The sequence below is a fragment of the Gossypium hirsutum genome, chromosome A10, assembly GCF_007990345.1.
Source record: "Gossypium hirsutum isolate 1008001.06 chromosome A10, Gossypium_hirsutum_v2.1, whole genome shotgun sequence".
Lineage (NCBI taxonomy): Eukaryota > Viridiplantae > Streptophyta > Magnoliopsida > Malvales > Malvaceae > Gossypium > Gossypium hirsutum.
Genome location: NC_053433.1, coordinates 522,994 through 536,674, shown reverse-complemented (window position 1 = coordinate 536,674; position 13,681 = coordinate 522,994). Strand labels below are relative to the sequence as shown.

The following is a 13,681-nucleotide window of genomic DNA, read 5'->3' as shown; positions in this document are numbered from 1 at the left end:
AATATTAAATACAAGTCAAAAAGTTAGAAATTTTAATTAAAATAAATAAAATAGTAATAAAATTAAAAGAGAAATAACTCAAGATTGAATTGATTTTTTTTTTAAAGTTTCCTAACCCAATCCTGAATTTTTAATTTTAAAATAAAAAAGAATCTAATATTGGTTATATCAAATATATAAAAATGGATATGAAAAGCCAAAGATTTGATATGTCAATGCACACAAAAGAAAATTTGATATGTCAAATCGCAATAATACATGCACTGAAATGTTGCATCCAACTAGTTGTAAATCAAACTTGATGCAAAGTACTGCAAGTAGGTGGTCAACAAAGCGCATCCAAGGGCAAGGGCATGGTGCTGGTGGGTGAAGGTGGCCAAAGAACACACAGTTTCGCACATGGATTTTGGTTTTCCTGAACTGATCCAAGCATTTGAGGAACTCAAGGACGTGAGCTCCACTGCAGCGGAAGAGAACCAACGGCGGCCAGTGGTTCTTCATGTAGTTTCCGAACGTAGTCCAGTCACGCCGCTTCTGAGATTCGTATCGGCTTAAAGATGGGACGTCCGACGGTGGCGATAATGGCACTGAACGAACGGACTCAGTGATTTGATGATGGGAAATGTTGGTGGAGAAGATGATGCTGTAACAGCGGTTGACATGTTCATTATTATATTAAATGGTGAAATGTATGATGCAAAGCATGCAAAGACGAAGGTATATATATTGAGAGTTAAATCCTATATTTTAAAATATTTTAATCACATCCTCCAGTTATTGATGTTGTATCCATAAGACCCCTTTGTTATTAAAAAGATGTAAATTTTATGTGACAAAATTTAAAATAAAAATTAAAAAATATTAATTTTGAGGCTGCGAAAACATTTTACTTTACGTTACCATGTGATTTAAGGATGTATAAACAAATATATAGGAAGTAAATTCTCCAAATCTCAATCAACACTACTATTGGGACTGAGTGAGAGTTCAGAGTTTGGAGTTTTTGCATCAATGGCAATTGTTACATCATGTCAAAACCTCCATTGCTATTATTTGCAATGTTGGTGAGATTCATTCCATTCGGTCAGTCATTACAACAAGAGCAAATCATAGACAAAACACTGTTCATTTCTTTGTCTGCTGATTGTTGCTGAGGAGGTCGACAAGGTTTTTGAGTTCCACGAATGCATGCATTGTTTCATCATCAAATCCTCCTGCAAACTGCATATATATATATGTTTGAGTAAAACCAATATATAAAAAAAGGTTTATAAATTTTAGTTAAATAACAAACCTGATGTATTCTGAAAGCAAATTTGACACCTTGAAGAAGCATATAATCCATGGAAGGATCATCCTTTTCCATGGTTGCTTTCAACTGCACTTCCATGGCTATCCTTTTCATATACCTCTTTCCCAATTTCACCGTTCCTTGCTTAATCTGAAATCAATCATTGAAATTTTCAATTAGGTAATTTTATCAACTAGTTATTAGTTTAAGCATTAAACGTATAACTTCAAACATTTCTAAAATATATTGATCATATTATAAATATATGTGCACATATTGTATAAATAATTTAGACCTAATGTGTTAAAAATAAAACACTTCTCTTTCTTTTAAATCATGTCAGTTCGAAATTGTCAATACAATAAGTCGATGTGTATTTACCATTACATCCATGTGTTTTAAATATGTTTCATGCAAAATCTAAATTGGGGTTTAATGCTTAAATTAATAATTAAATTGACGGAAGGACTTGATTGATATAAGGTTGATATTTTAAAGATTCAATTAAAATATTTTAAAGTTTAGAGACTAATTTAAAATATAAACTTAGTTATTATTTTTTTTTGTAAGTTGTTATTTGAACCCAAACTATCTTTGAAGAAAGTGAAAACTTGACTAATATGTCAAAATTTAGAGGTTCATTGACCAATATTTTGTATATTCTTATACTTTTTCTAAAGGAGTATTAAGTAAGTATAGTTGAAACAACAAATAATAAATGACCCATTAAGTAGAACTATAATAAACTCAATACAAATTAAAAAACTTAATTATATTCAAACAGAGCCAGAATAACCTAAAAGAGAATTTATGCACAGCAAAACTTGAACCTAAATACTCAAGATTTCGTGTTCTTATGCTTGTTTTACCATATATATGAATGTCAATATTGAGAGGCCAATGCAAAAGTGCCTGCCCAAAATGGAAAATTGTATTTAAGCCCTTTAAAAATCATTAAATTATAAATTTATATATGATAAAATTATATTGTGACCCCTTAAAATAAAAAAAATTGTTTAGTCTTTTTAAAAAATGATAAAATCATAAATTAATATATGATCCCTAAAAAATTTATAATTCAATTTTAATCCCTTAAAAGAATTTTTAAATTCGGTCTGAAGTACCTTGCTTATAATCCCATTGTCAAGCATCCAATCAGTGGGAATTTGGAATTCCTTCCAGCTATGCATCAATGAATCTCTTGTACGAACTATGCTATAAACTGTACGTTGGATCCTGGAAATTCAAAACAAATTTTTAGTTCAAAGGTTTTTCTATTAAGCAAGCCATAAACAACAGTTATTTTAGATTTAATTACTTCTCAAATAAAGTAGCCATTTTGGTTAAGGCAATATCACAAGGCATTGTTGAATCACTATCACCATCTTTGTGATATAAAATCTCAGACTCCAATTTCTTGAGATCCCCATACTCAAATGCTGCTTCTCTTAATGTGTCAGCTTTTTTTTCTGGCCATTCGAAGTGCTTCAAAACTGCCCTTTCATCAACCTTTCAAAGAGTATAAAAATAGATGGATTGTTTAACAAAAGGATCAATTTGTTATTTAATTTAATGTAATGATTAATTTACACTTTTTTTAATAAAAGAAGCAAAATACACTTTTAATACAATACCTCCATAATACTTTAAAAAAAAAGAAAAAAAGGACATTTAAGTATGGTTAGATCTTAGATAGAACATCCATGCATGCACAAGATTTCTCCCATTCATGTCTAACATGATTATATTAAACTTTTTTATAAAAAATTTCACATATTTGGGGCACTTGAAGATCTTATCAATAAACCCATTTTTAGAAATATTTATCCAACACCAATACTTGAGCAAAAATGAAAATGTGGCGATCATATGCAAAATTTTAAGTAAAGCTAACAGCAACAGCCAATGTTGTCATCTCAATAAAATAGAAACTTACTAGATAGGAAAGTTCATCATCAAGCCACTTGACAAATGCTACTACATCTTCAATGTTATGATAAACAGCATTATTGACTTCTTTTATCAATGAATTCACAAATTCTCCTTGAGTTTCAACATCAGCCTTAATCTGCAGAACAAGAAAATGATGCTATAAACAATTCATACATAATTCTAAACATGTGTATTATGTATAAATATGTTGGAAGGAGTAGAAGGTACTTACAGCAAGCAAATGTGATGATCTGTTCTGAATTTCACCAATCATGTTGCTATGAACATTTGCAACATCAGGCACATCATGTGGTCCTCCATTGTGAGAATCCTTTCTAGATACTCTTTTCATCAGTGAATGATAAAACTCAACTACTTGACGAGCTGGCTGCACTGATCCTATGCCGCTTCTCTCCGAAAACTTCCGAGATGGAGGTGGAGGTGGAGGAGGGGGCGGAATTTGAGTACAACCTCCCTCTTTAGGTCCATTAGAAACTGAACTTGAAGGTTTCGGAGGAGTATTTGGAATCCTCGAAGCCCTTTTCTCGTTAGTTTCATCACAATTTCCCAAGAGCTGCAATCTTTGAATTGTCCCATCCTCTCCCATTTCTTTTCTACACATAATGCCATTAGATTGTCCTTTCCAATCTTTTTCCACATGATTAGCTGCATGATCTATGGTTGAAGAATCATGGCTGCTAAAAGGCCATTTCTTTATCTTTTTAATTAAATTTAATCTCTTTATACCATTGTTTTCTGAGCTTGAGTTCCTTAGTTCATCTCTTAAACAAGAATTAACCCATCTCAAGTATGCAAGCTCCTCAACCTCATTCAACCGCCTCATTTGTAAACCTTCTATTTGTTTACCGAGGTTTTCATTTGTGTGCCTCAACATTGATGCCTCAGCTTTTAATTTTGCAACAACATCTCTCTGATAAAACCCATAACAACATGAGTGTGATTGCTGGATATAGTATGTATGCAAACATGGATATGTTTAATATTTGGGTAAACCACATTAGTAGTCATCAAACTATTAGTAAATTTCTTTTTTGAACACTCAATTATGAAAAGTTACAAAATGATCACTCAACTATTTTTTTTTGTCATGTTGGCAACTTTTAAAATTGGCATAATAGCAATTTAACCCTTAATATAATCACATTATTTAATATATTTTTATCTTATTCTTTTAAAATTAATCCTCAATGTCACAAAGAAAAGCAAAATTAAAAAATAATGATAATAATAATAATAAACTACATTACATAATGTGTAAATGTTGAGGGTTAAAGTAATTACTATACTAATTTTAAAAGCTACCATACCACAGCCAACTTTTACCCTTAATAGTTTAAAAGCTTTTTAACATGCTTGTCTATTGAAAGGTCTATCTTCGTATTCATATGAACATGCATTATATCGAACATGTATACTTCAAAACATACCTCATTAATGAAAATATACCTGATTAACTTTGACAAGAGAAGCCAATTGAGTCTCCAAAGAAGAAACCTTTAAAGCAAGGCTCCTCTTCTCCAATTGCAACTCCTTGTTCAATCTCCTCAGTTCCACAGCTTCTATATCAAGGTTCCTCGTTGATTTCGCTTCCTTTGATATCTCCACAGCTCTAGAATGAGAAACCACTGATGGGTTCTTTTGTTTTGCATTTGCAGCATCTGAATTTGATAAAGGGAGCTTCTTGGTTTGGAGTGTGACAATGTGAGCCTTGGGTTTCTTGTCAGCTTTGAAGTTCTGCACCATGCTTGAACCCCATGAAGACTTGGATTTGGATTGATTGGTCATGGTTTTTTGTTTTGTGGGACTTGGTTGCATGGCTTTGATCAACAAATTTTGATGCTTTGGCTCTGTTTTCTGATTGCTACTCTTCTTTCATTTTTATTGAAGATGTTGAAGGAATTGTAAATGAAAACAACACGTTCAAATGCTAAATACATTCCAAAAGGGCGGACTGCAACGGTCCTTTTATACGGCAAGACGGGTTTGTGTATGTATGTTGTATATTATAATCATCTTTGTATTTTATAGTTATATATCTTTTCACAAACGAATAAATTTTGTTATTTTTTTGTGTTAGATGTTTTTTCACATCAATGAGGTGATGGAATTGAACGGAGAGTCGTTCAATGGTCGGAGATGAGTGGTAGGGCATTGAAAGGAAGATGGAGGTTTAGTTAAGTAGGAAAGTCTGATATTTCGGAGAACTTTAACCATCTTATCAAGACCCTAGTTTATATTAGGGCATTTTGCTTGTCCCAAAATATTACTTATCGTTTCATGGTTGGGGCATTTGTAGACTAGTGTAGTTTACATAAAGTGATGCCATGATGTATATAAAAACTTTTTTATATATATAGGATAGAATGAACAGGTAGTGGTCCGTTTGATAAACGGTAAGGGATAGATTGCAAGATTTGTTGGACAATGTATTTACTCATCGGTCGAGGTGTTGATCCCATGAAGTGTCCAAACAAAAAATCACGAGTTACATTTCATAATGTTTATGTCGTGTAAACATATTGTGATTCATACTTTAAAAGTCGAATCTTCATAAATAAATTTACCAACAAATTGATTTTTTTAATTTATATTCGTTTAATAAGTTAAATAATAATTATAAATAAAATTTCTCTCTCCATGGAACATGAAAATGGTATATTTAATTCATTAATATTCCTAAAAAATTCTTTTGGAATAATTTAATCAAACAATTATATATTATATTATATCCAAATTGTTATAATTTATTAAAATCATAATTAAAAAAATATTGGTTGATGGTTACTTCTCATCAAATTCACAATAATATTTTATTTTTTTATTTTTTAAAGCAAGTAGAAAGCAACAGTTTAATTCCAAAAGCAATTTTTAATTATAAGTAATCTCTATATTTTAAAATAATTAATCCTTAGCTCACTTAATTTTGTTTGGAAAGGAAAAAAAAAGTCAACCCATTCGATTGATTGCTTGCATCTTCCTAACAAAAAGAGACTTTCTTTAGATCAGAGAAATCTAAAGTCAATGGCCTCCAATTTATATAAAGGAAAAAAAAATATTTTATCTACCTTTTTTATCATATTATTTATGGTCTATTTTTAATTATTTAATAATATTTTAATAATTTTTTATTTGGTAATTTTTTTTACTTTAAACCCTGAATCTAAATGTTTAGGGTTTGAGGTTCGAGATTCATGATTCAAAATTTGAGGTTCAAAGTAAAAAAATTTTACTAAAATTATGTGTCAATGACATAAAAAAATTACATAAATGTCATTAAATAATTGAAAAAAAGACCAAAGATGATACGATGAAAAGGGTCTATAAAATAATTTCTCAAGAAAAAGAGACTTAAAAAAATTAATAATGAAATAAAAATGTATGTAGGGGGTTTAATTATTTCATTTTAATCGAATTAATGGATAAAAAATTAATTTTGTTTAATTAATTAATTATAAAAAAGTTCTATTAATGAAAGAAATTTCAAGAAAATTTAGTTATTGTTAACAAAAATTAATTGATTTACTCGAATTAATCAAAATTTGATGTTCCCATTCTAAGAAACATAATTAATTCAATTAATAGGAGTTGAATTCGACTATTAAACCAACCAACCAAATAAATATTAAATATATTTGGTAATTGAAAAAAAATATTTTGCTTTAAATAAAATTTAAAAAATATATATATAATTGATTTTTATATAATCACCCAAACCATCAAACCAATTTATGAATAATTTTTTATTTAATGGTTCAGATATCACTTTCTTTTAATAAATTACAATTTTCTTTGAATAAAAAATTGAAAACTATTAATCAAGGATTAAGACAACTAAACGTCCCTAATTAATTGTAGAAATTAGGAATACAATAAATAAAAGAAAGTGACGTCCGAACCATTTTTAAAAATAAATAAATTATTTAGATTTTAGATTTTTTTCTTAATATTTTTCGTAGTAAATTCAGTCATATAATTCAATCTTTAAATAAATTTAATTATTATTATTTTTAATCCAAAATTATATTTTTATTTTTTCGTTATTTTTTAGGTATAATAATAAATTTAGCTCTTAATATTTATATATATTTAGTTAATTTTTACCCTTAATCTTTTACGAAGAGTCCATTTTGACCATCAACATTTTAAAAAGAGTCAATTTTAACCATCGACCTTTTTAAAAGAGCCAATTTGTTATTTTTTTAACGACAACACGAACCAAAACATTAAAATTTTAAACGCATCAGCTTGCATGGTAATACATGTGTACTTCATGTTAATTCTTTTTGGATTTTTTTTATTTCTGGTTTTTAAATTATTTATTGACATGGCATATAATATAAATAGTGTGATGTCAAGATGGAACACACGTTATCTAATTTAACTAAAAAAGAGAGTAATGATTAAATTGATAAAATATGTAAACATTATACTTTTTTAAGTATGACCAAGATATTATTTATGTTCAATTTACAATTTATAAAGATGTTTTCTTTTTACGGTTTATGATTATCCCTCCTAATAATATAAATTACGGACCCAAAGAAATGTAATATGGAGATAACATCATACATGCATGATATTAATGTATCCAAATTCCACATGGCATGGTTTATTTAAAGACTCCATTAAAAATGCAATGAATTGGGAAATTGGGCATACTTTAGGTACACATTAATTACACACATAAATATTTTCGATATTTTAGGGGCAAAATTAGAAAAGTGTAGAACAGATGGGACCCAAATCATCACGTAAATTGTGAATCTAAGACACTGAGATCATGCACATGCTCACATTTCAACACTTTATTTACAGCCCCTTTTTCAAGTCAATATCAACACAAATGCCCTCATTTTATTGGTCCTTTTATTTTTTTATTTTTTATAAAGTACAATTATTGTTTTCACCAAAATCAAAGCCATTAAATGATTTTGTGAGTACACTTTTGTATATGTTTGTCAATGCATCACTTTCAAATTTCATTTTTATATTAATATTAGCATTGGTTAATTTTTGCCCCAAAATTTTAATTATTTTCAATTTGGTCGTTGAACATGTTTTAGTCCACATTGGTCTCCGTTAACACCTTGAATTTGGATTCTGTTAAGACACGATATTATAGAACTTTGAGACTAACATTTAAGGCTCGAGTTGATGACTAGGTTGATAAAATTAATTGCATCAAACATCTTTTAACTATTTTTTAGTGAACTTAATTAAATTGTTTTTGAAGTATATTGACCAGTTTAGAAACAAGTCATAGTTTAGAGACTACTAGTACAATTGACCCTTCAATATATAAAATTTTGAATTAATTGCACATACATCCCTAAACTGTGACCCTCATTCTAAATTGATCCCCAAATTTTAAAGCATTCTAATCACATCCCAAAACTATCAATATTGCATTAATTAAGTCATTTCCTTACTGAAATCCTTAATTTAATCATTAAAAAAATTATATTATAAAAATCTCGGTTTTAAAATTTTTGAAACTTCAAGTTTTATTATACACTCTCATTCTTTTCTAATTACACAATAAGATTTGATTTTTTTTTTACTTTTCTTTATTTTGAATTATGCCACATAAGATTTTATATGTTATTTATCAATTAAATTAAGGGTAAACTACCAAAATAATCACTTTTGTTTCCTTTAGGTTACATTTTAGTCACTTAGGTTTAAAATGTTACGTCGTAACCACTTACCTTATCATGTAGTAACATTTTAGTCATTGAGCCATTAGTTGTCATTAACGATGTAACGATAAGCTGATGTGGCACGTTAAATCATCATTTCAAACAAAAGTTTCCGGTTAAATTATACAATTAGTCCCCATATTTTTTCGTTTTGAACACTTTTTTCTTTTATGTTCTTTTAACTTTTTTCTTTTTTCTTTTCTTTATTTTCTATTCTCTTTTGCGTCTCCCTCTATTTTCCTCCCTTCTCCTCCTCTTTTAATGTAAAAAAAAATTAAATTGTTCAAAACGAAAAATTATATATAGGGATCAATTGTATAATTTAACCTAAATTTTTCATTTGAAATAATGATTTAAAGTGCCACGTCAGCTTACCATTACATCGTTAACGGCAATTAGCGCTCCGTGACTAAAACGTAATATTTCAAACATAAGTGACTAAAATGTAACTTGAGGGAAACAAAAGTGAATCTTTTAGTAAATTACCCTTAAATTAAGGATTTCAATAACAAAATGACTGATTAATATAACCGTTTAGAGATGATTTCGAAATTGAGACTAATTTAAAACAAGACCCATAGTTTAAGTATATCAGGTAGAATTAACCCCAAAAGTTTCAGAAAAAAGTGAGGAATTCAACCTTTAGTATATTTTGTTTTGTAATGGCCGTTTGATTAATAGTTGACAGTTGAAAGACGCCATGGACGCGGAGAAAACTCCGCCTATATCACCTCTTTTTCTCTCTTTTTCCCTTCAAAGCTTTTTCTCTTCCTTTATATTGAAATCTACTTATTTGACCTCGAAATCCCACTCTCAGTTTTACTCTCCTTTTTTCCCCTTTATACGTTTATTTTTTTCCTCTCACGTTTCCAATCTTCGTGGGTGGGTTTCCTTTTTTAAGTTTCTGGGTTTTTTTTTTCCTTTTTTTTAATTCAAATATTTTATTGCATGTGTTATAAATTGATATTTTAGCTGGTTTTGTCATTTGTTGTTTTCGTTTCTATATTCAGGTAAAAAAAAAATCCCTTTGGTGGTCTCTGCCATTAAAGCCCTTTTTTCCCCCCTTTTCTGTGTGTGTTTTTGTTTTTATCTTCACTTACATTTCGGTTTCATTGGGTCTTTAATTTCTGGCATTTCCCCCGTTTTTTTTCTAAAATTTCAATGAAGGGTCTAATCATTATTGATTATTCTTCACTGTTTTCACTTTTTTTTTTTGCAGCATATTTGCCATAAAAGCATTTGGAAGGAAAGGTTCTTTGATTGATCATTGAAAAGCAAGACATATATTGTTGTTTATTAAGCAGCATATATATAAACCATAAGTTTTTTTTCCCAAATGCTAAATTTTGCAAGAGGAAGAAGCCAAGCAAGGTCCAATCGATCAATGCCCATTGCAGGTAACATTTTTCTCTTAATTTGGAAAAAAGAAAAGTTCTTCTTTTGAGGATCACATTTGATTTTCTTAGCTTACATATATGATTTTCAACCCATTTTTTTCATTAGGATTACTTAAAATGCAAATTACCCAATTCTTTCCCCTAATTTTATTTTTGTTGTTTTGCATGTAGTGATGGAATACCCTGATCCTAAAAGGAAGAGCAATATTTTTGGGAAATTACTTATGGCTGCAGCACTTACAGCTTTGTGCATTATAATGCTCAAGCATTCTCCATCCTTCAGTACTCCAACTCATGTATTGTCTCTTTATTCTTCTTATTATTGAAAATTAAAATGCATGACTGTGTGATAATGGCTGCAAATATTTGACTATTTCTTCTTTATATATATGCATACACAAAAAAAAAATGCTGATCTCTTGATTAGTTTGATAATTGGACCACTTGTTAAAGATGGTACTTATGTGTGCATGTATGTGTGTGTATATATATATTTCTGGGGTTTTCATCAGCAATTATAGCATATGACCCTATAAGAAATCTTAGTGAATAAGGTTTCTTGGGAATCAAGCAATAGTCCTATAAGAAAGTAGTAGAAATGAGATGAAATTTTGTTTTGTGATTCGCAATTTTTATCCTTTTGGGATTGTGATGTCGGCTATAAGGGGTTGAATCATGTTAAATATTTTTTATTGTGAGTATGGTTGATTTTGTGTTGATCTCGTGTTATTTATGCATTTGTCCCCAAATTCTCGACTCCCGTCTTTCCAGTTCTCCCGACATGAAAAAGGGGTAACTCACGTGCTTGTAACTGGAGGTGCTGGATATATCGGGTCGCATGCTGCTTTACGTCTTCTTAAGGAGTCATACCGTGTAACGATTGTGGTATGTTTTTAGTTTAAGGATATATGTAACAATCTTGTTTTTCTAATTGTTCGTTACTCTCCGTTTTAAGGAAGGAATCGCTTCTTTTGCAGGACAATCTTTCTCGTGGAAACATAGGTGCCATTAAGGTTCTACAAGAGTTATTTCCAGAACCTGGAAGGCTTCAATTCATTTACGCCGATCTAGGGGATCCAGATGCTGTATCCTTACTCGGGGAAATTATTATGATCGTCCATATAAACATGGATATGTTGTATACTGTTTTCCTTGACATTGTATTTTAGGTAGACAAAATATTTTCGGAGAATGCATTTGATGCTGTTATACACTTTGCTGCAGTTGCATATGTTGGGGAGAGCACAACTGATCCTTTAAAGTACGTCCCCTTTGAATTGTTAATTCATTTAAATAGAAACTTTCGAATAGTTCAGTGACCATTTTTGTAACTTTTTGAAATTGAGCGATCAAAACGTAAGCTTACTAATAGTTTAGTAACCTTGGTAGAGTTTACTAATGTTTGGCCATATGATTTGCACAGGTATTATCACAACATTACTTCAAACACCTTGATGGTCTTAAAATCGATGGCCGTCCACGGTGTTGGGACTTTGATATATTCTAGTACATGTGCCACGTATGGTGAGCCTGAAAAGATGCCGATCACTGAAGAAACCCCGCAGGCAAGTTGCAAAACATGGTTCAATGCTTAGTTATTTTCTGTATACAGTTATGATAGTGCGGTCACTGACATTTGTTTTCTGACCAATTCAGGTTCCAATCAATCCATACGGAAAAGCTAAGAAGATGGCTGAAGATATGATTCTGGATTTCTCTAAGAATTTGGACATGGCGATTATGATTCTAAGGTTTGTATTTTACTTCACTTTCTAAGTGTTTTTTTTGAGAGTTCAGACAGCATTAAGCTCGTATTTACGATGAAACAACTTTCAGATACTTCAATGTGATCGGATCAGATCCCGAAGGAAGATTAGGCGAGGCTCCAAGACCCGAGTTACGTGAACAAGGACGGATTTCGGGTGCTTGTTTCGATGCAGCTCGTGGGATCATCCCCGGTATAAAGGTGAAAGGAACAGACTATAAAACACATGACGGAACATGCATACGCGACTACATCGACGTTACCGACCTCGTTGATGCTCACCTTAAAGCTCTTCAACACGCAAAGGCCCATAACGTTGGAATCTACAATGTTGGTACCGGAAAAGGAAGATCAGTGAAGGAGTTCGTAGAGGCATGTAAGAAAGCCACGGGGGTGGATATAAAAGTCGAGTATCTTCCTCGCCGTCCCGGGGATTACGCAGAAGTTTTCAGCGATCCTACTAAGATCAGACGCGAACTGAACTGGACAGCTCGGTTTACCGATCTGCAGGAAAGCTTAGGGATTGCGTGGAGATGGCAAAAGGCACATCGTAACGGATACAGTTCGTTGTAGATGATGATTGCTTGACTAGTTCAGTGTTGTTCTTCTATATTTGGCATGGAAGGGAGGGAAAGTAGAGATTATAATTTTCAACTGCTATTATAACCCATTATTTGGGTATTTATACAGAGCATCCAATTCATCATATGTATAACTATATTTATTTTATTTTATTTATTTTATTTTATATATCTTATATTTCTATCTTTTATGTATAATTATATTAATTTATCATATATATCTTATATTTTTGTTTTTTTATCGAATTAGTGTGACTCCAATTTAATCAAAAAATATTTATTAGTATAGATATAATATATATATGTGCATTTGAGATGATAATAATATTGATGTCATGCTTAGGTATATAGCTTTTATTGAATCTTTCTTTGGCTCATGTTTTCTTTTGATAGATTCAATAAATGAAATTTAACGAGTAATGGCAAATGGTTGTAGCCAGAGATTTGTTGACGGAAGTTTACTCGTGAGAAGTTTTTGAAGTGTTATTTGTCGAGAGTTAATGTATTGTTCAACATGTTAATATTTTATTGGATGAGGTTTTGATAATACCATTTGATCAACTTAAGTGATACGGCGAGATATAATACATTGATTGGAGACTCGTTAAGGAGATTGTTGGCTCTTGGCGAAAACTTTTTCGGAAAGACACTTAAACTAAAAAGTATAGGTAGTCGTTTTTTTGGTAAATAATGCTTAAGATTATTAAAATATTAGTAAGTTTATGTTTTAGTCACTTAACTTTAAAAAGTTACAAAATGGTCTGTTTCGAAGTTTTTTCTAAGTTATTGGGCTATTAAAATTGGTGTTATATGACCTTCTTTGTCTGTACCACCTCCACTAATTGAAAGCTCTCATTTCCCTTATCTTATACAATTTAGTTTTTTTTTTATATATATAAAACAGTTTTAAACATCACGACTCTACAAATCAAAGTCTAAATAGCTTTCTTCTATTCTCAAACACTAATTATCAAATCGATTTGAATTTAAGGAAT

At 30.4% G+C, this 13,681-nt stretch overlaps 3 protein-coding genes across 4 annotated transcripts; 1 reads left to right on the top strand and 2 right to left on the bottom strand.

Moving 5' to 3' along the window:
• Positions 1-903: 903 nt before the first annotated feature.
• LOC107925002 (protein CHUP1, chloroplastic) lies at positions 904-4,145 on the bottom strand. Its single transcript, XM_016855577.2, has 6 exons — positions 3,456-4,145; positions 3,228-3,359; positions 2,610-2,800; positions 2,416-2,527; positions 1,295-1,441; positions 904-1,221 (listed from the first exon to the last, which is right to left on the bottom strand). The coding sequence occupies exons 1-6, from the start codon at positions 4,116-4,118 to the stop codon at positions 1,126-1,128; spliced, it is 1,341 nt and encodes a 446-aa protein (XP_016711066.2). The 5' UTR covers positions 4,119-4,145; the 3' UTR covers positions 904-1,125.
• A 530-nt stretch (positions 4,146-4,675) lies between these two features.
• Positions 4,676-5,520, bottom strand: LOC121208506 (nucleolar protein 6-like). The gene has a single exon (XM_041079362.1). It carries the CDS (start codon positions 5,057-5,059, stop codon positions 4,676-4,678), a length of 384 nt encoding a protein of 127 aa, XP_040935296.1. The 5' UTR covers positions 5,060-5,520.
• A 4,099-nt stretch (positions 5,521-9,619) lies between these two features.
• Positions 9,620-12,855, top strand: LOC107925137 (probable UDP-arabinose 4-epimerase 3). 2 transcript variants are annotated; one of them, XM_016855711.2, is made up of 9 exons: positions 9,620-9,825; positions 10,163-10,340; positions 10,512-10,636; positions 11,112-11,225; positions 11,318-11,425; positions 11,510-11,601; positions 11,764-11,905; positions 11,997-12,091; positions 12,177-12,855. In XM_016855711.2, the coding sequence occupies exons 2-9, from the start codon at positions 10,280-10,282 to the stop codon at positions 12,676-12,678; spliced, it is 1,239 nt and encodes a 412-aa protein (XP_016711200.1). In that variant the 5' UTR covers positions 9,620-9,825; positions 10,163-10,279; the 3' UTR covers positions 12,679-12,855. The 2 variants fall into 2 exon arrangements, with proteins under 2 accessions (XP_016711200.1, XP_016711201.1); XM_016855712.2 differs by having other exon boundaries at positions 9,620-9,953.
• The last annotated feature ends 826 nt before the right edge of the window (positions 12,856-13,681 follow it).